General features: G+C 37.8%; 2 protein-coding genes across 5 annotated transcripts; both read right to left on the reverse strand.

Moving 5' to 3' along the window:
* Positions 1-1,255: 1,255 nt before the first annotated feature.
* Positions 1,256-21,391, reverse strand: LOC104434812 (probable LRR receptor-like serine/threonine-protein kinase At1g56140). 4 transcript variants are annotated; one of them, XM_039307766.1, is made up of 26 exons: positions 21,167-21,391; positions 20,874-21,021; positions 19,876-20,062; positions 19,620-19,691; positions 15,978-16,049; positions 15,773-15,844; positions 14,877-14,948; positions 13,773-13,844; positions 13,598-13,669; positions 13,394-13,465; positions 13,220-13,291; positions 13,047-13,118; positions 12,316-12,387; positions 12,169-12,234; positions 12,025-12,087; positions 11,843-11,887; positions 10,795-10,856; positions 8,410-8,795; positions 7,645-7,843; positions 7,407-7,559; positions 6,429-6,547; positions 3,659-3,869; positions 3,339-3,570; positions 3,087-3,228; positions 2,005-2,352; positions 1,256-1,629 (listed from the first exon to the last, which is right to left on the reverse strand). In XM_039307766.1, the coding sequence occupies exons 2-26, from the start codon at positions 21,016-21,018 to the stop codon at positions 1,564-1,566; spliced, it is 3,144 nt and encodes a 1,047-aa protein (XP_039163700.1). In that variant the 5' UTR covers positions 21,019-21,021; positions 21,167-21,391; the 3' UTR covers positions 1,256-1,563. The 4 variants fall into 4 exon arrangements, with proteins under 4 accessions (XP_039163700.1, XP_039163701.1, XP_018723707.2 ...); XM_039307767.1 differs by lacking the exon at positions 21,167-21,391 and having other exon boundaries at positions 7,407-7,505; positions 20,874-21,124; XM_018868162.2 differs by lacking the exon at positions 21,167-21,391 and having other exon boundaries at positions 20,874-21,123.
* Positions 21,130-23,431, reverse strand: LOC120290581 (probable LRR receptor-like serine/threonine-protein kinase At1g56140). Its single transcript, XM_039306890.1, has 5 exons — positions 23,402-23,431; positions 23,056-23,266; positions 22,736-22,967; positions 22,507-22,630; positions 21,130-21,522 (listed from the first exon to the last, which is right to left on the reverse strand). Exons 1-5 carry the CDS (start codon positions 23,429-23,431, stop codon positions 21,130-21,132), a joined length of 990 nt encoding a protein of 329 aa, XP_039162824.1.
* Positions 23,432-24,126: the final 695 nt, after the last annotated feature.

The raw sequence follows: 24,126 nt of genomic DNA on the forward strand, positions 1-24,126 counted from the left end.
GATATTTGGAATGAAAGGTTGCAACGCTAGAGAAAGTTGACACACAGGTGAATAATGTAGATCTTTTACCAAGGTAGTGAGTGCAACAAAGTTTGACTGATGTACAACAATGTGGAGTATAAAGAAGCATGTGAAATATTCACCAAGTGGGAAAATGATGGGGTGGTTCATATTTCCCATCAATAGGAAGGCACAGGGGTTTGCGGGAGCCACCTTAGTGGGGGTCACGGAGGCAACGCCTCTAAGCTGCTAGAGGGCTTTTACAATTTGAGCCTATATTTTATCGGTAATTTGAATTTAAAATCATGAATAGTTACTATTTGCTATATATAATCTCTTGATTTCATTTCTGCTTCAAGAAGGTCATCCATAAAGATAGCAAGGGTTGAAATAGAGAGGTAGGATGTGCTATAATTATAGTGGAATCTTTGGTTAGACATAGCTCTAAGTTATGGATGCACTAGTATAAAAACCTTATGTCTCAATTTCTCCTTCTTGTCTTTACTCTCTATTTTGTTGTGTTTATATATGGAATCCTAACATTTTCAAGTCTAAAAGAGACTGATTTCATCAATTAGCTTTTAATTCGGAGATATTGAAGAACTAGGTAGAGCTCTTCACGTAATGAGCGGTGCTTACAAACTATATCCCAATCACCCCACTATTTTTTCGTGTGAGAGCCCCCCTATATTTGCCTCAGCATCATCCTTGCGGAGCAATCGGAGTTCACGGCCTCCATTATTTCATCCGACATTTCTCTTAAGTTCAAACTTAATTTCAGAAACTTATTTAAATTTACTCGCCATGCCACTTATTTTGGCAAACGGTTCTTCCAACAACAAAAAAGTGTATCATGCCTGAATATAACTGGGTTTCACAGTGGCGCAGAGACTGAATCGGAAAAAAGAGAGAGGGGATCTTAGTTGTAAGATACCCAATGAAACCATCACTGAAATTGAGATCTCATTCAAAGAACTATTTTATTCTTTTTTTTCCTTCCTTTTCTTTTGTTTACTGACTCATTAAATTGTGCAGGCATAGAATCGCGAATCCAAGGAGTCGGAGAGTCGCGAAACCATGAGAGCGGAAGTCGTCGGCAATTGCTTCTCCATCAATTTCATTTGTCCCTGTGGCAAAGGCTACCAAATTATTCTGCTTTCCGGGTAGAAGTTCTAGCACCAGCTCGTGGGACTTCTTGACCATGTCCCATTTGTACACACATCTACGTATGAATTTGATGTTCTTGTTCCAACAATTTAAGATTGGCAAATGTACTTCCCCAGTGATAAAGTGGTCGGTCAACTTCTCAATGGTCATTGACTTGAACATCTAATAAGAAGACATTGTAGACACTGCTTTTCTATAAGACTATGCTAGGAACCAGAACAGTTTGATTTCCTTCATCGATTTACACAGAACAGCTTTACTATTCAATGCCCCCTAAACGGTTTCCGGATTGATGAAACAACCGGTTGTTATTATGACAGAAATGACACAATATCGATGTTCATTCTTAATACGGTATCTAGACATCGGACAATGCTTTATATCAATCTTCACATGTCATGTCTCGTCATGCAGCACCTTCAATTCAATCAGCTGCTTCACCACTGAGCTTTCTGGATCTCCCTGTTTAAGAGGAGTTCAAAACTAAGTTTATACTTCATTCATGTACGTAATTGACGAAAAATAAAAGTAGGAAATAGCAAGAGATGATTTGCCGAGGTGACCCGCAAGGATTATGAGATAAATGACTTGACGACAGATTATATTACAAAAACAGGAAAAATATAACTTTTGATGAAGATATATGATCACTTTTAAGTACCACCGCCATACCCAAAGTGTCACCACAAAATTCAGGTAAAACAATGAAAAGAGGGGAAAAAAAGAAAAGAAAAGAAAAGAAACTTAGCACCAGCAGGAGTTTCATTGAGCTTTAACCACAGTGGGAAGACAGATAAAAGACATATGACCAACTTAGCCATTAGGGCAGATACTCACATAGGATTGGTTTGGCAGCATTCCGGAACGCTTTTCTCCAGTGTCGATCAGGCTGCTTGAAGGTGAGTCGTTGTGCAAGTTTATATGCGTCACTGTTTCACTCATCAAATTGACAAAACTGCCAAACATGTTGTCAGTCAAGTAACCTGGCTTTGAAGGCACAGGTATGGCATTAGTACGTCCCAGAAGCATTGCCACTACACTGGACATTGGTGGCCTTAGAGATGGTTGCATCTGGGTGCAGAGGAGAGCCATGTGAATCACATGTTTTACTTGCTCCTCTTCAAATTCTGATAATCTAGGGTCCACTATTTCAACATGGCACTCATTCTCGTACAGTTGCCAGGCCTTAAAAGCAAAAAAATGCACAAAGTAAGCAAACTAAAGTGCATGATTGAAAACCAGAGGACTATTACCAAAGAAGAAAAGAAGTGGATTGGCTCATATTCTTTTCCCCAAAACCAAAAGGTGAAGACAATGGAGGAATCAATCCCTTCCCAACTGTTGTTTTCCCAAGAAACATGCCCATTTTTTTTCAGTTAATCTGCAGATTGAAGCGGATTATCTGCACCCTTTTGAATAAAATGTTCTTGCTGATTTTTCTGATATACATTATTAATCTAAATCCTAAATGTGGTGGTTCTGTCAAAGAAACTATATATCCATAGTTCAGCACATCCATTAAGGTTTGGAGTAGATCTTTTTAATGAAGCAGAATCAGTTAATTAGAAAACTTTATAAGTGCAGTGGCTGTAACGTTGTCACAGATACAACTTGTCTTTATCATCAGAGAATGATAAGTACACAGTGACATCTCACATGCCCCTCATACAAACAAATATGCACAAATCCATACCTACACATAACAAGCATAAAGATACATATGCATTACCGCATATATACAACATGCAGGGTGCACACGCCCATACACATGACACATTTGAAAATTCATTTGCAAATTCTTATACTCATTGAAAGAAACTTGAGAAGGGTTCCGGATCCTCTAAATCCATTGGCCAAAATAAAAATGAGCTTAAACAACTTTAAAAGATCCATATGAAAGTAATTCTACTCATACTTACCCACTCAAGCAGAGATTCCGTTCCTTTGGATGCAAAATTTGGCTTTCCAGCAACAATCTCTAAAGCCACCACACCGAAGGCAAAGACATCAGTCTTCTCACTCAGGTGCCCACGCATGACATACTCTGGTGCCAGATACCCACTATTCCAGTCCCAGAAAAGTAAAATGCAAATTACTTATAAAAATAGAAATATATATTCATAAAAACATTAATAATCAGAAAGCAAAGAAGCTAAGTTTCAGTATCTAACATTGTCCCTGCAACTTTAGTGCTTATGTGAGTCATTTTATCATTGTAAAGCTTTGCCAATCCAAAGTCTGAAATTTTTGGGTTAAGACTTGCATCAAGCAAAATATTGCTGGCCTTCACATCTCTGTGCACAATTCTAACTCTTGATTCTTCATGAAGGTAAGCTAGTCCTCGTGCTATGCCCAAGCATATGTCATAACGAGTGCCCCAGTCAACAAGAAGGCTTGTTTTCCCTGTCCCATTCATGTCATTAGGGATATTGTGTGTAGCACTTGTGCATCGATGGGGAATATCCACTAAAAGCAGAGTATTGACAGTTACCAAATAAGGCATGATTGAGGCTACTGTTCTCTAGAAACTCATACACAAGGAGGCGTTCATCACCGTGTACACAACATCCATACAACTTTACGAGGTTCCGATGTTGAACAGCAGATATCGTTGCAATTTCTGCTAGAAATTGATTGTTTCCTTGGTCAGAGGTCACAGAGAGTTTCTTCACAGCAACAAGTCTCCCATCACCTAGTGCTCCCTAGAGTGTAGAATATTCCACGGCTTAGGGACATAATCAAGTTTGAGAAACAAGCTTCATGGAACATGCACGTATCAGAGAAAACAGTATCAGTTGCACGGAGATTCAATTTGAGAGACAATTAGCTACCCTTTTCTTTTACAATTTATCATTTCGAGGCTCAACTATGGGTCCATCAGACAGAATGGATCATGAACCTGAGGAATGAAAATCCTTCAGTAATCTATTGCAGTGTTCCAGTTGCCAAATACAGTGGAATTAACAATGCAAGCAGTTCAGAGGAAAAGCTGAGTCAATGTCACTTTGTGTGAAGTGCAAATTCTGCAGAACATTAAGATAGTCCGTGCTAAGTCAAAAGCATCAACCTGTTAATTTGGTCACCAGTAATTTGGCAGGGGCTCAGGTCAAATACATATGTAACAAGCTAAAAGGATCTGACATGAAAGTTTCAATTGAGAGAGAATGTTAAGAAGTGCAATAAGGGCTGTATAGCAGACAATGGATGGTCTAATCTCCTAAAGTACAAATTAGGAGAGTGTACTAATGATGAATGATGGAGCATATTTCTAGAGTAGTTTCTGTTCATCAGGCCATTAGCACCACAGCTCAGCCTAAACATCTTTCAATCAATGAACTCTACTTATTTTCTTTTGTTTTCTCCCAAACAGAGCTGACTGCTGCATGACGACAATCTTTCATCACATGTCAATAGTGCAGAAACCACAGCATTTCAACACTGAAAAGTAATTTCTAAGATGATATGAACAGAACTTTTCAAGACAAGGGAACTGGAGCTAGTGCTTATCTCCTCTAATGGTTGACCACCAAGAGAATATTTCTTACTACAAAAGTTCGATGTATGCAGATGAGCATTGTCTTGTCGAGACCACTTAATACTCCACATTCCTGAGTGCATATACAGTATCAAACTTGTGACCAACACGTCCTTTGGCACAAGCCAGTACCACCTTGTCCCGTCTCAATGAAACAATATAGATAAGTGTTCATTCATGATATTCGACCATTTGTTAATCTATAATATTAATGATCCACTGAAGAAGATAATATTCAGTTGCATAACAGACTTGTGTAGTCATGATTCTATCTTAACTATGTAGAGACAACATGAGTGGGCCCATGGGAACCAAATCTTCATATAGTACATTGTCAGCTGATAATTTCCAGTGAGATAATCAAGTGTAGGTTGCTAGCATGCACACAGGGTCTAGGGCTCAGAATGAAGTAGCTGTAAGTTCGGTTATTCTAAAAACTGGAAAGTCTGCATTCATTCGTCATGATGATGCAAATTTATAAGTTAATTGATAAGGAAGCATCCGACTTAAGTCCAACGACAAACTCAGCACAATTGATGTTCATTCAAGTCAAAGCAAATTTCGGTCATAACTTGCTTCAGTGGGTTGAGAATGAAGTTGTCGATAAGGATACTATTGACCCCTATTAAGGAGTTGTCGATTCTTCCCTTGCCGTTTAAAGTTACCAATTCACCAGAATAGTTGCCGATTTCAAAGTTAATCAACAACATATCGATGGGATGCTATTCTGAGCAATTTCCTTATATATTTGTTGATCTTCTAAGATGGTTATTTACTGATCAAGACTGGTGGACGAATTTGGAAGATGAACCACAAGGCTGAAAAGTCAAGATTTCAAGTCTCCATGTCTTTATTGCATTTCCTAGCTCCTGAGTCTTTAATGAGTTTTCCGTTCCTATGTCTTTAATGTCTAGGTAGTTCCCATATCTTTAATGTTTGTCTATTTTCTATGTTGAGTTCTCCTATAAAAGGAGATGAGTTCTTAGCTGTAAGGCAGATTTGATGAATATGTGAGAATTTCTCTGTGTGTGGATATTTATCCCGATTCTTTATCCAACGTCATTGGTGGTGAATTAAACAGTTCTTTATCCTTGGCCGTGAGCTGCCATCTATCTCGGTTCTTTATCCTTGGCTGGTGGCTTGTGCCTTTAAGCTTTGGCGGTGAACCTTCCATATCCTTTGTCCCATATATTTCATTCCATTATCACTTATTATACCCTTTCCATGCACTTAACCAGAAAACCCCATTCTCTGAATCACTCGTCCCACGCACGCATCATTAATAACTCAGCCAAGGGATATCATTGAACTTGTCAACTCCCCCCAGCCCCCCCTCCATGCGGCGACCCCCAAAAAGGAAAGTATCTCCATTTTTGAAAATAAATTCTTAGTCTCAGCTAAAATCTGACAATTTTGCCGTTTAGAAAGAGGGTGCTATCATATTTAGAGACAGTAAAGAGAATGACTTTCTATGCACTTGGGATGGCACTGATGACCGCAGCTCGTAAAATCACATGAACACAATAAGAGAATCGGTATTGACAAAAACACAAACATAACATGACATAATACACTCAGTTCAATATTTGACATGAATTAAACGTAAAAACATTATACTGTGGACAAGAATTACCAGCAAGACCAGGACAGATGAAAAGCATTGCAAAGCCCTCGAGCACAGATAGCTTAGTCTCTAGCCATATTCCAAATATCGATGCAAAATTACCTTATAAACAATACCAAAACCACCCTGGCCCAGCTTATTGGCAAGGCTGAAACCATTTGTTGCACTGTGTAGCTCTGAATAGTTGAAAGTCAATGCCCCTGTAGCAACTCTCAGGGCATCTGCATAACATAGTCAGTAAGAACAAGTTTTGAGTATACTCATCACCCGTCTGCAAAGAAGTGACTCTGCTTCGCAAGGTCACCACCATGCTCTCCCCCTTGGCAGATATATTATTAAATAGATGGACTATTTTCTGAATTCTGGCGCTTCCCTTGGAAATTTTAATCTTGCAGTCCCTAATGTAATGTTTACTTGAAAGGTTATTTGCATTGATGAGCAAGGTAAAGAGATGATAGATATCCTTTACTCACTCTTCGAGGAAATTTTTTTGGAAGCATATCCCTGGTTAAACATTTCCCATCTCCTTTACAGAAGAGGCTCACCAGTGACAGACTACGTTATCCACTTCAAAATAGATATATAACTTTCTAGCAAGATAACTGATAAACCAATCAAAAAAGCAGAGGCCCGCTATACTATAAAAATGGTTGCATTGGCACATTCTACTAAATCAAGCCACTCACGTAAGGAGAAACAGTGGGACTCGCATTGGGCTGAAAAAGGACACATGTTCTTGACTCATCTTTTGGCTATTTCATTGGTTTTTCTGTCAAGTCATCTATAGAATACAGTAGGCATAACTATAGACCTATATGGAAGAGTATCTTCTCCAAGAGTAAAACCATGTGATTGCATTAAGGAATATGACAAACAATTAACACTGGGTAAGTATGTCTGAAATTACATGAGACTACCTTAAACCATAAATGTTGGCATATAAAGCACCATAACAACATTACTAGACACTTCAAAACAACATAACTGCTACTGAGAACCATCAAATAATCATCATGCAGGTAAGCATGCAATATGGCTATTTCGACATTTATTAAACACCCGCGATGCAAATCATTTCACCTGTCTCTTGATTGGAGCTTGGTCTTTTTATTATTCCGAGATAATAACAAGCTACGAAAGTTGATAGAAATAACGCGACTCCAACACCAACTGCAATCCCTGTGACCAAAGGCATCTTATTCTTCCTCTTGTCTGGAAAAGTAGGTGTAAAATCTGTAGAAGCATTTCAGGTGAGTGGACATGTGGTGAATGTGCACTAGTCAGAAAATGACATTTGGTAAGAAATGGAATCTATTACCTGGACTAACACGGATAGCTGAAATAGATGGTCCATATGTACCTCGAGAAGGCATGCAGCACGTCCCTTTTCCAGCCCAAAAGAAGTGAATCTCAACATAGTTTTCAAATACCTGAACATTAAATGCCTTCTCAACAGCTCGGAAGGACTTTCCACCCGCTTCCTTTCTAATGTCAAAGTCCTTTGACATCAAAATCCCCTTAAATAAGCCAAAAAAGATAGATCAGGTTACCTAGTACAATTTGTCGCAATAGATGAATAAAGTTTAACAACGCTTTTTGTGGTGGATTTTCACAAAAACCTTGTCTACCTACTTCTTGAGAAATTAACTGTGGGAATCTCAGAGAAACTCATCTCGAAAATTGAAAGGTTCATCTCTAATTTAAAGGCTGTAATTTATGAGCTTGTACACAAGTATCAACAATTGTAAAAAGTGGTGCACCGAAAACACAAGACAACAAATGATAGTGATTTTTTCTCCCATCACAAACTGGAAAAGATAATTCATTGGAGTGAGGATATAGTTATTCAAGGTACTTATACGATAAGCAATCTTGTGCAAGGATTTTTAAAAAGGTAAATGTCCATCATGAACCTGATGCTGTTGATGAAGAATCGTGAAACAAAGATTGAGCATAGTCTCAGGTAAAGTCATAAGCTCATAAATAGCCATGCCAATGATATTATAGTTGTGCATCCAGGATGTCTTATTGAAGCTTCATGCCACTAAAATATTATATGCAGCATACAGGTCTAAAGACTTGCCTGAATGTATATATCAAAGAGACGCCTCCCCCGACTTGTCCACTGGCTATCATCTGGAAAAGCTGTTTCTGCAAACCCTAGGTTCACTGTGTAGTTGCCATTCTGGAGTCCCAACCCATAGTATCTCAATGATGACGCAGATGTCCTTGCTGTTTGGAAGAGAGCTTGGTCTGGCTCTGGCGTATGCAAGATGGCGTTGGAGGTTGAACATGTGAATTGGTAGTTGGTAGCGTCAGTAAAAATCCCAACATTGCTAAGTGCCCACCTCTTTGTCTCGCTGACAAAGAATGAAGCTGGACCAATGCCGTTGTTGTAGTCACCCTCAAACAGAGTTCCATCAGAAGATTTGACTAGTGGACCCCCGGAATTGATTGCAAAACTAATATCTGCGATGGAATACATAGTTTATCTGTTGGATACTATTAGAATGTCCACTCAAAACCTTAAAATGTTATGTGGAGGGAAACCGTATATAAGGCCCACATAAACTCATGACAAGTAGAGTGGAATACATTACCATCCCTGCTCTTATGCATACATGACCGAGAACAGCAACATGGAAATAAGGAACTGGTAGCCACACAAGTGAAACAAACCAAGGAGAAACCTGACTTAGAATGTCCATCCCAAAAGCTTAAGCTGTTAGGCAGAGGCAAATCGTGTGCATATAATCCTAATATAAACCTCATAGACAAGCGATTTGTGATAATTTAACTGATACTCAACCATCTATGTTACACTCTGAATGGCTTACCAACAAAATTTCTTCTTAGCAATCTTTACCAAGACCACTTGCTCAATTTAACATTGACACATGCATATGCTCACAAGTCCTTTGCCAGTAGGACCAATTCCTTTTGCAAATGCAAAGCAATTCCACTTCATTGCACCATGTCAGCCATAAAAATGAACTTCGATGAGGTTGATTGTAGATGACAAATTGTACATCATGCCATTCATTATTCAAGTAATTATTGCAAAATTAAAAAAGAAACAACATTCTCACCAGTGGCAAGACCACAAATATAATGGCAGGTGGTAGAGTTGATCGAGGTCTCATGCAAGAATGTAAAAGCAGTTATGCTATGCTGGCTGTGCTTGTACTCCAAATATTGTACATGGAGCATGGATAGTTGACTGCACTGGTTGTTTCAGATAGCAACCAATGTCCTCAGTGCCACACAGAGTGCATAATACTACTTTAAGATGAGAAGCAGAGAGAAATAAAAAGCTGCATTAAGTGGCTCCTAAGCTTTTTTAGCAATGTGATACTCAAAAACATTTCTAAAAAGCAAACACGTGACTGTTTAAGCCCTTTCTTCAGTAACTTTGTTGTATTTTGATCTGATGACCCAAAATAATTAGGACAAAACCTGTGAGAAGCACTTGACAAATCTGCAAATTTATCAAGATTCTTCATTAGGAGCAACATTGTGCAAGTCTAAAAATTTTGGTGCCCCTTTATTACGACGTTCTATCTCTTGGTTTGGCTACAACCTACGCAGTGATGCTAGTAGCTTCCAGGAGGTGGCCACATTTTAGAGGAGGTTTATTTGCAATTGCATCAGTGTGCTACCACAAGTCCCACCTGTTCAGACAGTTTTTGAGAAATCATAAATCATAGGTTCAAAAAGGGCTTTTGACTTGTTAAAACGATGATTGATGCTCCTTCTCACTAGCTTCCATATTTACTAAAACCTTCAATAGTAGGGTACGATGACTTATAATAAGGTTAGATTCTCAATTGAGAAGGAAGACGAGTGACAATTTAATGAAGAACTATTTCCTTAGGCCCTCGGAATGGCACAGCCTATGAGATTTTATAAGACCGCTATCAACTATTCTAAAAGCTTAAGCTGTTAGATGAATGCCTGATTTAGTATTTAATTACTCTTAACACTTCCCCTTACGTGTAGGCTAGACTTTGGCCTAAGCCTAAAGCGTGTAAATATATAATTGGGGAGGCAAATAGGGGTTTGAAAAGACTTGAACTTAGGACCTCCTACTCTGATATCATGTGAGATTTTATAAGACCTTTGCTAATTATTCAAAAGCATAAACTGTTAGATAAAAGCGTGATATAGTATTTAATTACCCTAACACAGCCAATCAACTTTTTCATTTTCCAAGGGTCCCATCCATATAAATCCATAGTGGGATGATACTTTGGCACAAAAGAACTAATTATAGGACAGCCAACCGTTCTTATCAACTTCAGAATAACGAAGAAGAGTTCACATTACTCACAACAAAAGTGACAAATCATGAATGCAATATCGAAACAAGATTATTTTGCATTGCGTGTAAAGTTCTTACTGATGACATTTTATTCCCTTAAAATTTATGTTAAGGAAAAATAAAAAATAAAAAATAATTTTAACTTACCGACTCCTGTGTCTCTACAAGGAAATGGTCGTTGAAGGCAAATCCATCCCGAAGGCAAGTCCCTAAGTTCAAAACAGAGAGAGATGATATTTAACAGTACTGGGTAACAAACATACAAGTTCTTACATAGAATCAGGTGTCAGCTTTCATGTAGTGTGCAACATGGAAAAAATAGTTGATTTGCCAAGTGATGTCTTCATTTTTGTTAGCTAAAGGTGCATTTTTCAATTACTCTCTTATACATAGTTTAAGTTTTAGGAGGGTCAGTGGCTTCCAGCAAAAGGCAAACAAAGAGTCTACGACATGAGTGTGCTGTCAAAAGGTCATCTATGAAACTTTTCCAGCAAATGAGTCATTGCTAAATGCAAAGGCCACTAAATGCCAGCAATTTAGAGGAAATGCCACGATCTTTGGCTGAGCTGCTTATATCTTGTACATATTTTTGTATACTTCCCCGTCCTTCCAGTTGTCGTTATGTTATTATCTTGAACCTAAATAATGCCAATATCCATATGTCACACATCTTGACTTTACTTGTCACTATGTATACTTTCCTGGCTGGAGCTACTGGCCACCAGAGCAGATTATAAAAAAGCACACTACAGCAAACATATTGACTCCTAACCAAACAAATAGGAGAATGGTATCACTCTGAGCTAGAAACTTTTCTCACAGTGAAAAATGAGCATAATGCCTTATCAATGAACAATTAAGCACTTTCTCCCACATGGGATCAGCTATGTTGATCGATGTTGATCCTTCCAGATGAAAAGTTTTGTATAAACTATGAAATTCATGATTTATAGGCCCTTTTCCAGTCACAGACTCTACATACTTTGACATGCTCCATTTCTATTAAGTAGTTCATTTTGTAACTCATCATTTTACTTAACTTCTTTCTGAAAGAATCATTTCCTTTTTCTTTTAAATCAGAGAAAGAGCCATCTCTCATCCATCTTGTATGCCAATACAACAGAATAAGACATCATCATAATAATCACCTAGACTAAACGGGAGACCATTAGTAAAATTGACTAGAGGGCCTTACCCACTATTTGAACTTTCTTCTGTGAAGTAGTTGGCAACGAAGTTACTGAATGTGCATGACAAAAGCATAAGGTTAGTCTGGAAGGGATACCAGTAATATGCAGAACACCCTAGACGATCAAATATGCACATTGGGGGCAAAACAAAAAAGAAAGTACATTCAGTTGAAGCTTCTATACTTACCTTTGAATAGTTTCCTTGACCCAAAAAGGAAAGTTGCCAGATAAGTTATTGTAGGAGAGATCTCTGTTACACAAACCTGTTCAGTCAAATTGATCCCACAATGTCCCACAGTTTAGCAGATGCTCATTGGTTTGATTCACTCACATATAAACAAGAGAGGTGCCTTTCTTTGAGGGGAGGGCTCCACTTAACTTATTACTTCCGAGAAACCTTAGCATGAAATAGGCATTATTCAATATTGGATAGAACATCTCAAATGATTTGGATAACTAATTAAAATAGATGCCTTACAAATAAGAAAGTGAATCTAATGTGAATGTGGAATCTGGAATTGATCCATTCAGATTATTGAAGCTTAAGTCTCTGCAAGGCAAAAAATTGTCAATAAGAAATGAGAAAAATTTAATGATTTTCTTGCAGGTGGAATCGATCTATCAGAATCAGTGTAAGTCAACCAAAATTCTGAGACCGCTGGAAATAAGTCTTATTAAACAGAACAGTGTTTGATTATTGAGTGTGACAAAAATAAAGAAATAAAAAAAGAGGTGCTTGATTAAGGCTTCATTTAAAATTCCCCAGAAAGCAAACAAAAATAAATAAATAAATAGAAACAGTATGGTATGTTTGGTAACTAAACAGTTAGCTTAGTGGGTTTCTGGTGGGACATCTGCTTTTAATATTTCACTTTTTCTTTAACCTTTAGAAAGTGTAATTGGACTTATTTATGTGTTAAACCTTCTATATTTTACGAAGACCAGTATCTTAGCATTTAAAGTCACCCCAATTTTTTTCATCTTTTACAAAATATTTCAGGAGGAAATCCAACGTGGCTTAGTTTGTTGGCCTAAAGCAGAAATAAACATTCCCTTTCATGGGAACAACAGCAAAATAAGGGCTTCAAAATGAGCTAATTCTTGCAGGGAATGACAAGATATATGTTTTAGCATCTTTTATTTGTCTCAAAGAACAACCAGAAGAAGCTATTAGTTGCAGATGCTTTCATCAATTGGTAGACAACTTACAGGTGCTCTAATTTTTTGTTATTACTGACATATGGTGGAATAGTACCATGAATATTGTTATTCCTCAGAACTCTGCAAGGAGTTAAACCTATATATGTTAGATACCTCAGATAAAGTACAACTGAATGGAGAAAAACACCGGTAAGTGTCAAATTTGACTAAGGCTGCCTTACAAAGTTGTGAGATTCCTCATGTCAGCCAGAAATTCTAGCGTAGAGATGCCACTAGAAATGTCGGATACTCTCCTAGAATTCAAGTTACATATGAGGTTATCCAAAAATTAACCATATAGAAACAACAAAAAGAAGAAAAAAAGATAGTACCGGGTTAACCATGAACATGCTTACAATTCTTTTAAAGAGGTTAATTTGGAAAAGGTTGATGGTATTGGACCGGCAAAAGAATTGCCTTGCAGCCTCCTACATATACAATTAGGACAAGATGATTATTGATTTGACTTCAGCAGTAAGATCCAGCATAAAAAGAACCCAACCATCTCCATAAGGGTAAGAACAGAAAAACAGATGATAAATCAAACTACGCCACCATACAGCACAGTAAGTTTGAGCCAGTTTCCTATGAAGTCAGGGATGGAGCCTGTGAGATTGTTGTCAGATGCCCACCTGAGGTTCAGAGAGTATCAGAATGCCTGATGTCTGTAATGACTCACATAAAGGTCCTAAGATTACACAGCATTGGGAACAAAAAGGTTTTATAGGCTCTTACAGGATATTTAAATCTGTAAGATCTGCAAAAGATGATGGAATTGCACCGCTGATTCCTGAGCTAGAGAAGTATCTATCCACATGAAAATTTCTCGAAAAGCTAAATGAAAAATATTCATGTTTTCTCTTAATAAAAGAAGACAATTATAATGGATCAACTAAGCAATAAATGGTGATAAAGTAGAAGCAGATGACTATTAAACGAAAGAAGGAACTTTTTCCTCACTTTAATTTGCCAAGAAAACGGTTGATGCGAACTTCATAACATCAATCTATAACATCCACCCTTTCTAGTAAAGTTGGCAAACAAGAAAAGAATACAAACGTGATAAGAGAGAACGGGTTTTAGAGTTAATACCTTGCAAAACCCTAAATTGATACACCTGTGACAAATTTACCCTAAACTAATTTTTTAATTACCAAAAACCCCAAACCAGCACACATTTGACAAATTTATCCAAAATTTGTATATTTGTGATAAATTTATCATCTATTAATTTCTGTTAAATTTTTAAGTTGAATGACATGTGACAGTTGACCGGTACCAATTTGAGATTTTACTCTCCATTTGCCATAATTATAAAGTTTTTCTGGTTTTTGTGGTATTAATCCAATTTAATGGAAGGTATATTTGTTACAAATGCACTAATTTGGAGTTTTTGGTTGCCAAATAAATTAGTTTGAGGTAAATTTGTCACAAGTGTACCAGTTTGGGATTTTTTATGGTCAATTGGAGTAAATTTATCATAGGTGCATCAGTTTGGAGTTTTTTATGGTCAAAAAATTAATTTTGGTAAATTTGCCATATGCGTATCAGTTTTGGGTTTTTTAAGGTATTAACTCTAGGTTTTAAGACAAAATACACATTTTTGAATTAGGGTGTTTCTAGTTCGAAGACATGGAGAAGTAGTAACTGACTTGTCAGCTAACTCCAGAGACCATCACTGATATTTCCATCATCTAGCACGTGTTTTAATTTAGGATGAGTGAGGATCACAATTTAAGGGAACCAAAAAAAAAAAAAGCAACAAAAGTTGGAAGACTATGTGCAATTTCGTCGCATAACAAATTTTGAGAAGGAACTACAGAACGTGGAGAGACTCACAACTGCTGTAACTTTGAGAGATTTCCAAGAGAAAGTGGTAGAGAACCAGAGAAGTTATTTTCTGCGAATGACCTGCAACAAGTGCAAATCTCGAAAGTCATTATATTCAGATGGATCTAATGGAGCAAAAGAGAACAAAGAATGGATTTGTAGTTCTTGTAACTAGGAGGCATTTGATTGAACACGGTACTAACTAATGGGGAAATAAGCAAAGCTTCCATGGCATATCTACAGAAGCATGGACAAACTAATACTATGCAATCATCATAAACCTTTCATGCTTATGTGTTCTGTTACCTCCATATGTGCTTCACTCAATATAGAGGCCAACTACCATTTGCCAAAACTTGCATACCCCACTGGCATTATCTTTTGTCTATTTACAAAAAATTTCTGGAACAAATGCATGCTTTGCTTATGATGATGGAAGAGAACTCACTAACTTTGTCTTCTAAGTTTTAAATTTCACCTTAGCAATAGCTCTAAGACAATTTTACCGATCCAGCATAGAATAAACCCATCCTTTAGCAGTACATATCACTTATAGATTCTCTTATAACAGGGAAGGACCACTCAAACATGGAACTCGATGTCTCCTCTGTAGCAACAGACTATATCATTTCACATTCCTCTTGAGTGTACAAAAATGGAGCTCCACAGTATGCAATCTAAAAGCATGTCCCGAGAATTTAAGGTAGATTAATTTTAATTATCTCCTCAATTCCAACAACTAACACATGCATTAAGAAACGGAATATAAGCAACTCCACGACTACATCTATCGATTCTTAATGATCAAGATACACTCAAGTCACATCAAAACATCAAACTCTGATAGGCCTCAACTAGTCAAAGGAAGATAGACAAACATCAAGTCGGCTACAAGCATGACTTACACTGCTAGCAGCTCATGAAGATTTCCGATCTCATTCGGAAGCTCCCCAGAGAATGCATTGGCATTAAGGCTCCTAACAACAGTAGAATGTGGCAATAATTAGGGACGGACCAAAAACAACTTAACATCACAACTTAACATCATTAAAACATTAAAATCAACCCTTTAATCAAATCACATTGTTCTTGTCACAGTGGGGGAATTACAGGTATTGCATGCGATTCAGATTGCCAATCCCCCCCGGTATTGATCCCGTCAAGAGATTCAGACCCAAGTTCCTGCGATGAAAATAAGTGAAAATTCAGATCATTCAGACATCTACTCATGTGACAAAATGAGAAAAAAAAAACTGTTCCAGAAACAATTATATCGACAAAAACTCATGAATCTTCACTTTAATCAAATCATTTGTCCCTCCTTCGATTCACTTTGTAGGATCCAACCCCACAGGAATCCGTGCTCGCCGACACAAGTTGATTACAGGCGTTTCCCTGCCGTTGCTATTCCGGCGAGCTTTTAGCTTTTTCCATCCGCAAAACTCGCTCGCCGGAGACCACTCTCCGTCGCGTCTCGATCGCGATTTTCACGGTGCCGGTGAACCGGCCCATGCGATTACTTGAACCGGACATTTCGGTCATCGGACCGGTCTAAACTTGTGACTTTGGTTGGAAGGGAAGTCGAAAAGGAAGTAAGGAATCTGCTCTCAGGCAATCGCAATAGCACTTACAGCCCCAAAACTTCTAGGATGTTCAGATGTCATAACTTTTCAAACTGTCGCATTTAAGTGCCATAACATTAAGAAAACATTCACTTAAATTCACTCATGTAACGTCAATCATCTTACTGACTTGAAAATCCTACATAACATTATTTTAATATAACATCTTTTGATGTGGCTTACAAAAGAAATGATGTCATTAGAAGTGTATAGAATAATATCCCTTGAGCTCTTTCCCCGCCTCAAATTGACAAGGCTAATGCAAGCGAAACTATAAGTGAGGTAGAATAACATCACTTATTGAAAGAGGAGGTGGTGTTGGCATTATTGTGACAACACTCCGTCAAGTCCATGATTACTTAATTGAAGACCTCACGCATACATTCGATTTGGTGACTCCAAGTTTCTAACATTGTCATAAAAGAAGCTTCCTCATCCCTTGTTATTGATATTGATCATGTACTCTAAATGGGAAAAGTGTAAAAAAAAAGTTCTAAACCTATTGCACTTGTCCTAATTTAGTTCCAAATATTTTAATAATGTCAATTTAGTCCCAAATGTTTTGATTTGGTCTCAATTTAGTCATTCATGCTAATTTTTGCTAGATATTACTAATGTGGATGTCAATCAACGCTGATGTGAAAAAATTTAATAATATTTTAATTTTTTTCAATTTTTATGATTTTTTATGATTTTTTTTTCTTCTCATTTCTTCTTCTTCCTTTTACTAGTGACTAGCCACTGGCAACAAGCAATGGCTGGCCATTAGCCATGGCGGAGTGGGCTAGCCTTGCCAAATCTGGCCTAGGCGAGGGCTCCCCTCATAGGGTGTCACTCAAGCGAAGGCGATGCCAGTCGAGGTTGCCCTGGCTTGGGCGAGGGCAACCTTTGCTTAGGGGAAGGCAGCCTCGACGATGGAGCGAGGCCGACCCTTGCTAGGGCTCGGCCTTGCCATCCGGCCATCACCTATAGTCAATGGCCAATCGCTGGCAAAAGGAAGAAGAAGAAATGAAAAAAAAAAAATAATCAGAAAACTAATTTAAAAATTGAAAATTTATTAAAACGTTATTAAAAAATTTTCAAAGTCAACGGTGTCACGTAAGCTAGTCAATGTCCGTGTTAGAAATATCCAGTCAAAATTAGCCAAAATGACTAAATAGGCATTAAGTCAATACGTTTAGAACTAAATTGGTATTAGTTCAAAATATTTATGACTAAATTAACTTCATTCAAAGTTTATGACTGAATTGATATCAAGTCAAAAGGTTTATGACTCAATTGGGACAAATACAATAGGTTTAAGGTTTTTTTTTATTTTTTACACTTTTCCCTACTCTAAATGGATAATAATACAAATAAACTTTGAATTTTAATTCAATATATAATGTGGTCAATGAAGTTTAAATTTGTTCAATATGTTCCATAAACTTTAGCCCAATGTACAATGTCGTCCATAAACTTTCAATATGTTCAATGTGGTCCATAAACTTTTGGTACATATTCAAGTTAGTCCTTAAATTATATGAAAATGTTTAGTATTTTCTTTTCATTAATTTGAATTCAAGGATAACATTGAATATTTTCATATAGTTCATGGATTATATTGAACAATTATCAAAAGTTCAAGATTACACTAAAAAAATTATAAATTTAGAGATGCATTATACATTGGGCTAAATTTTATTAACCATATTGAACAAATTAAAATTTCATGAACCACAGTGCACATTAGACCAAAGTTTAAGGATCATTTGAGTCATTGTCTCTACTCTAAAACTAATGTTGGAATGAGAGGATTGATTGGTATGTGTTCGATGTAGTTGAAAGGCATGAAAATGGGGTCCAGGGTATTCAAAAACCAACTTCTCACGGACCAGCCATCTTTAATTTCAGATGAAAATGGTGTCCAAGGCTTTTTTATTGGAACCTAAATTAGGCCTAGATATTCAATTGGGGGCAAGGAAATGGCTCAAACAATGCCGTTCTACATCCCTCCAGCCACATCGGACGATTTTATATTAAGCTAATGTTTTGTAGGATTTTTAAGCAAGAAAAATCACCGACATTACTAAAGTAAATGTTTTTTAAGAGTTATGCCATTTACAAAAAATAGATTTTTTTTTGTTATTTTTCATTTTAAAATTATATAGATAGCACCATTAAAATTAACGTAGCTCTTGAGATTTCAGGGGATCGGTTCTTGTTAAAGCGTTTTTTACTAAATTAACAAATTATTATTGTTCCGTATTTATATGAGGAAGATTGATGGTATTGACAAAAAGAAAAAAGGAAGAAGAAGAAAAGCTGGGCCTTAATAATATCTTGGCATGAGATTTTCTATATTCACTATTGGAACTAATTTCCCGTCATATCTCATCGTAATTAAGGTTCACGTTTACGACAAGGTACAATGGTGGATTCTAAGTCTATATCCATCCTTGTGTACGTCATCTAATCGGTCAATTTCTTGAATGAACCCTCCACATAGACAGCATTAACTCAATTGATATCTAATCAGTCGTAAGTTATGAGTAGGCCCAAGAATTCCCCTCACCTTGATTTCCAAACTACAGAACGAAATAATAATTTTTCCTTTTTGTTTCATTTTTCTTCATTGTCTTTCAATTTTTCACGTATCTTTTATCTTAAATTGCTAAACATGGGCAAGATGCCAGGATGATAAGGCTGTGAGACTGCTAGACCTATTAAAATGGGTCATAAATCCATCCTTTAACCTATATGAGAATTAAATGGGTTGTTTATATTGAGTCACTGAGTCATATATGAGTTTAAACACAATATGGGTGTTAAATGGGTTTACAACTTACTTAGACTCAACCAACATTTATATCTTTCTTCAATCTCTCTCATGTTCACTCAATCTCGTGCTTATTAACTTCACACTCTCACATCAGTTTTCGTAGATTAGATTAACAACAAAATTTGGGGTTGGTGCAGATTGGGTTGAGTATAAGTCACAAGATTTGCATAACATAGTAATAAATCAAAACAAGTTAAATAGATTTATTTGGGTTGAACCATTTATGACTAGACCTAACCCACCCATTTGACAAATCTAAGACTAAATAACAAAAACTTTAGGAAGAAGGAAGCAAAATGGGAATCGTACAGAGATGTGAGGTAACTTAAACTCCATAGCTCCTCCGGAATCGAACCTACAATGTTCAGCGAATAGATCCGCCTGCAAAACGACACTGTTTTAGTGTTTTAGATTATGTGATGAATCGAGACTAATAAAATAGTTGATTAGAATGTCATGTTGCATTTGAATTATCTAATTAAATCTGCGTAGCAAGCATTTCCATGCATACTGCATTAGCGTACTTAATTACTAAATCTGATAGGAGAGAGTCGTTGGTACCCACAGTTGAGTTATATGACAGGTGGAATCGTTGTCGTAAAAACAATTGCATCTGATGTAGGGCTTGTAGCCGGCTTCGTCGATGCTGGTCGCAGAGAGGGCAACCCCGCTGCATGGTTCTCCGCTAATGTTCCACTCGTTCAGCGGCGCAGCCAGGTTCCAATGTTGGAATACACGATTCAAAGCTTTTACTGTGTGATTGAGTAACAAGCACAAAGCAAAATTATTGTCAGGATGTCCGCTAGAAGTTCAAGTGGCAGATGGAGTTCAATACTAAGCCAAACTGGGCTATCTCAGATATTACGCATCCAAGTAACCCTGACATTATCCATCACCATCAGGTCTCTCTCTCTCTCTCTCTCTCTCTCTCTCTTTCCATCAGATCTGGAAACCCCCGTTGTCAATCGATGCTGGTGTTGTGCAGATCTGGGCGACAAGGGCTCTATTGATGGCGGAGACAACGAGGAGCATGAGTCAACGTTGGATGAAACTTGAAGGCGGTGAGGCTAGGCGACTAAGCTGGTGATGGCGAGCGGCTGAGTGGGTGAGATAGAGCAAGAGGCTACTGACGGGGCCATGGTCGGAGTGGCGGTGGTGGTCTTGAAGATGGGGTGGGGGGGTATGGCGGCAGCGGTGGCTTAGCTACGGTGGTGTAGGGGAGAGGTGTGCGTGAAGAATTATATTCAAGCTTGTCTTGGCGCATAATATTTTAGACGAATCAACTTATAACATGATTGAAGGAGGAAGTTTCCCTCATATAATTTGTCAATATTCAACTTGATATTGAGATAATATGGGACCTGATTGGATATACAAGTGGCACTTGATAAAAATAGAATACAAGACCCCACAAGAGGACATCAAGAAAAATTAACTCAAGTTCTTCAATATTCCATCATGATAAAGGCCAGTAACATTAAGCATTCCTTATTTGTAATCACCCTTTTAGATAAATTTCAACCTCTTGCATGCATGAGAGAGAGAGAGAGAGAGAGAGAGAACCTTCAAGTGGATCTGTAGTAGCTTGAGCCATGGCCATATCAAGGAATACCCAGAAAAAAGAAGCAAAGAAGAGGAAGAGGAAGAAGCTGAATCTTGAAGGGAGCAGCATGGACTCCATTGATTTTACAACACGAGAGCCAAGCATTATCTGAAACACACATCAACTAGACGGATGAAATTGGGGGCAAAGACCAGCAGTCGTCATGGCCACAAGATTCAAGTCAAGCCAGACGGATAAAATTGGTGGCCACAAGATTCAAGTCAAGCAGACGGATAAAATTGGGGGCAAAGACCTGCAGGTCGACTTGACGGCACTTTGTGGCGACTCTTCTCCAGTGTTGGCCAGGCTCATATGTGGAGATGAGTTGTCACTGCGCAACTTTCCCTCCGTCGCTGTTCCGCTCATCATATTGACAAAACTGCCAAACATGTTATCAGTCAAGTGCCCTGGCTTTGAAGGCACAGGTATGACATTGGTACGTCCCAGAAGCATCGCCACTACACTGGACATCCGCGGCCTTAGAGATGGCTGCATCTGGGCGCAGAGGAGGGCCACGTGAATCACTCTTTTAACTTCCTCTTCTTCGAATTCTGATAATCTAGGGTCCACTAATTCGACATGGCGCTCGTTCTCGTACAGGTGCCAGGCCTTAAAAGCAAAAAATTTCACCAAAATCAGCAAACTAAAGTGCATGACAAAAAACCAGAGGACTATTACCAACGAAGAACAAAAGGCCATTCACCCCTATTCTTTTTCCTGGAAAGGTTAAGACATTGGAGGAGTCAATCCCTTCCCAACTACTGTTTTATTTAGAAAGATGCCCATTTCATTCTGTCAATGCACAGATTGAAGAGGATTATCGGCACCCTTTCGAATCAAATTTGGTTGCTGATTTTTTTATTATAATATCATTAATCTAAAAAAATGTTGGTTCTGTAAAAGAGGCTATAGATCTTTAGTTCAGCATGTCAAATAAGGAGTGCTTCTTTTAACTGAAGCAGAAGCAGTTGAATTGAATACTCTATAAGTGCATTGCCCGTAAAGTTAACACATACAACTTCTCTTCATCATCGGAGAATGATAAGTATACAATGACATCTCACACGCCCCCTTGTAATCTGATATATGAAGAAATATGGACGAATGCGTGCCTACACGTAATAAAGCGTGAAAATACATGTGCATTACCTCTTATATATGCACATACAGGGTGCATGCATATGAGGTCCCACATTGGGAACGCGGTGTAATGTGGAGCAATTAATATATCCTAGTTGACCTATAATTATTGGCAGTGAAGATGGATCCATTTGAATAAATTAATGGATTTGAACTTGGGTTCTCTACTAAATATCTGCTCACATGTGTAGGGGTCTTAAGCAAAACAATCTCATATTGGGAATGTGGTGTAACATGAAGCAATTAATTGACCAATCATTGGTTTAAGGTTCGAAGCTTCAACCGTGTCGACCCAACATTTCCTTTTCAAATTCTCATAGTCTATTAAAGAAATTCGAGAAGGGTTCTGCATCCTCTAAATTCCGTTGGCCAAAATAAAAAAGAACTTAAACAAACTTAAATGATCCGTATGCAAATAATTCCGTTTATCTTTACCCACTCAAGCAGAGATACCTCTTCTTCAGATGCACATTTTGGCTTTCCACCAATAATCTCTAAAGCCACCATGCCAAAGACAAAGACATCAGCCTTCTCAGTTAGGTGTCCACGCATGGCATACTCAGGTGCCAGATATCCACTATTCCAGTCCCAGAAAATAAGGTGCAAACGTATGCACATAGACTTATATGTATGAAAACATTTATAATCAGAAAGCAAAGAGGCTAAGTGTTCAGTATCTTACATTGTCCCTGCAATTCTGGTGCTTATGTTAGTTATTTTATCATTATAAAGCTTTGCCAATCCAATGTCTGAAATTTTTGGGTTAAGACTTGAATCGAGCAGAATATTGCTGGCCTCCACATCTCTGTGCACAATTCTAACTCTTGATTCTGCATGAAGGTAAGCTAGTCCTCGCACTATGCCCAAACATATATCATAACGAGTGCCCCAGTCGATAAGAAGGCTTGTTTTCCCTGTGCCATTCATGTCATTAGTAATATTGTGTCTAGCATTTTTGCATCAAATGGAATATCCATTAAATGCAAAGTACTGATACTTAACCAAATAAGGCATGATCGAGGCTACTGTTCTCTAGAAACTCATACACAAGGAGACGTTTATCACCATGTACACAACATCCATACAAATTTACGAGGTTGCGATGTTGAACAGCAGATATTGTCTCAATTTCTGCTAGAAACTGATTCTTTCCTTGGTCGGATGTTGCAGAGAGTTTCTTCACAGCAACAACTCTCCCATCATCATGTGTCCCCTACAGTGTAGAATTTTCTATGGCTTAGGGAGATACTCATGTTTGAGGGCCAATTAGCTGGCCTTGGCTTTTATAACTTATCATCTTGAGGCTCAACTAAGGTCCATCAGACAAATAAAATTGTAACTCATGAACCTGAGGAATGAAAATTCTTTGCTGATCCATTACATGCTTCAAGCCTCAAATTACAGTGGAGTAAACAATGCAAGCAGTTCTCTTCTGAGCTGAATGTCACATTGTCTAAGAGCAAATTCTGCAGAAGCTCATTAAAATAGTCCATGCTAAGTAAAAAGCATCAACTTGTTAATTTCGGCACCAGCAACTTGGCAGTGGCTTAGGTCATATGACATGTTAATTTCGGCTCATTAAGATAGTCCGTTTTACATGCTAAAGGGATCTGACATGAATGTTTCCATTGAGAGAGAGCGCCAAGTATAATAAGGGCTGTGTGGCAGAAAATGGACGTTCTAATCTCCTAAAGAACGAGATTATGAAGCGAATGAACGATGAATGATGAAGCATAACAGCCAAAGGGTTAAAGACACTTCCTAGAAAGTTTCTGTCCATCATGGCACTACTACAACCGTGGCTCAGCCAAAATATCTTTCAACTAATGAACTCCACTTATTTTCTTTTGTTTTCTCCCAAACGGAGCTGGCTGCTGCATGATGATACTATCTTCGATCAGACGTGAATAATGCAGAAAGGATAGCATGTGAACACCGAAAAATAATTTATAAGATGATACAAACAGAACTTTTCTAGTTAAGGGAACTGAAAATATTGCAGAGCCCCTCTAATAGTTGACCAACAAGAGAACATTTTTTACTACAGAAGTTCGATGTACGTGAATGAGCATT

Source organism: Eucalyptus grandis, chromosome 2 (genome assembly GCF_016545825.1).
Source record: "Eucalyptus grandis isolate ANBG69807.140 chromosome 2, ASM1654582v1, whole genome shotgun sequence".
NCBI lineage: Eukaryota > Viridiplantae > Streptophyta > Magnoliopsida > Myrtales > Myrtaceae > Eucalyptus > Eucalyptus grandis.

Coding starts and splice junctions, on each gene's coding strand:
- LOC104434812 (XM_039307766.1), bottom strand. CDS start 21,018: ATGCTTGGCTCTCGTGTTGTAAAATCAATGGAGTCCATGCTGCTCCCT. Junction 14,949..15,772: donor CTTCATGAGCTGCTAGCAGT/GTAAGTCATGCT, acceptor CACTTGTTGCAG/GTCATTCGCAGAAAATAACT. Junction 12,388..13,046: donor AACAAAAAATTAGAGCACCT/GTAAGTTGTCTA, acceptor TTTGCCTTGCAG/AGACTTAAGCTTCAATAATC.
- LOC120290581 (XM_039306890.1), bottom strand. CDS start 23,431: ATGGATCAGCAAAGAATTTTCATTCCTCAG. Junction 23,267..23,401: donor AAAGAATTTTCATTCCTCAG/GTTCATGAGTTA, acceptor TCTACACTGTAG/GGGACACATGATGATGGGAG. Junction 22,968..23,055: donor CCTCGATCATGCCTTATTTG/GTTAAGTATCAG, acceptor TGAATGGCACAG/GGAAAACAAGCCTTCTTATC.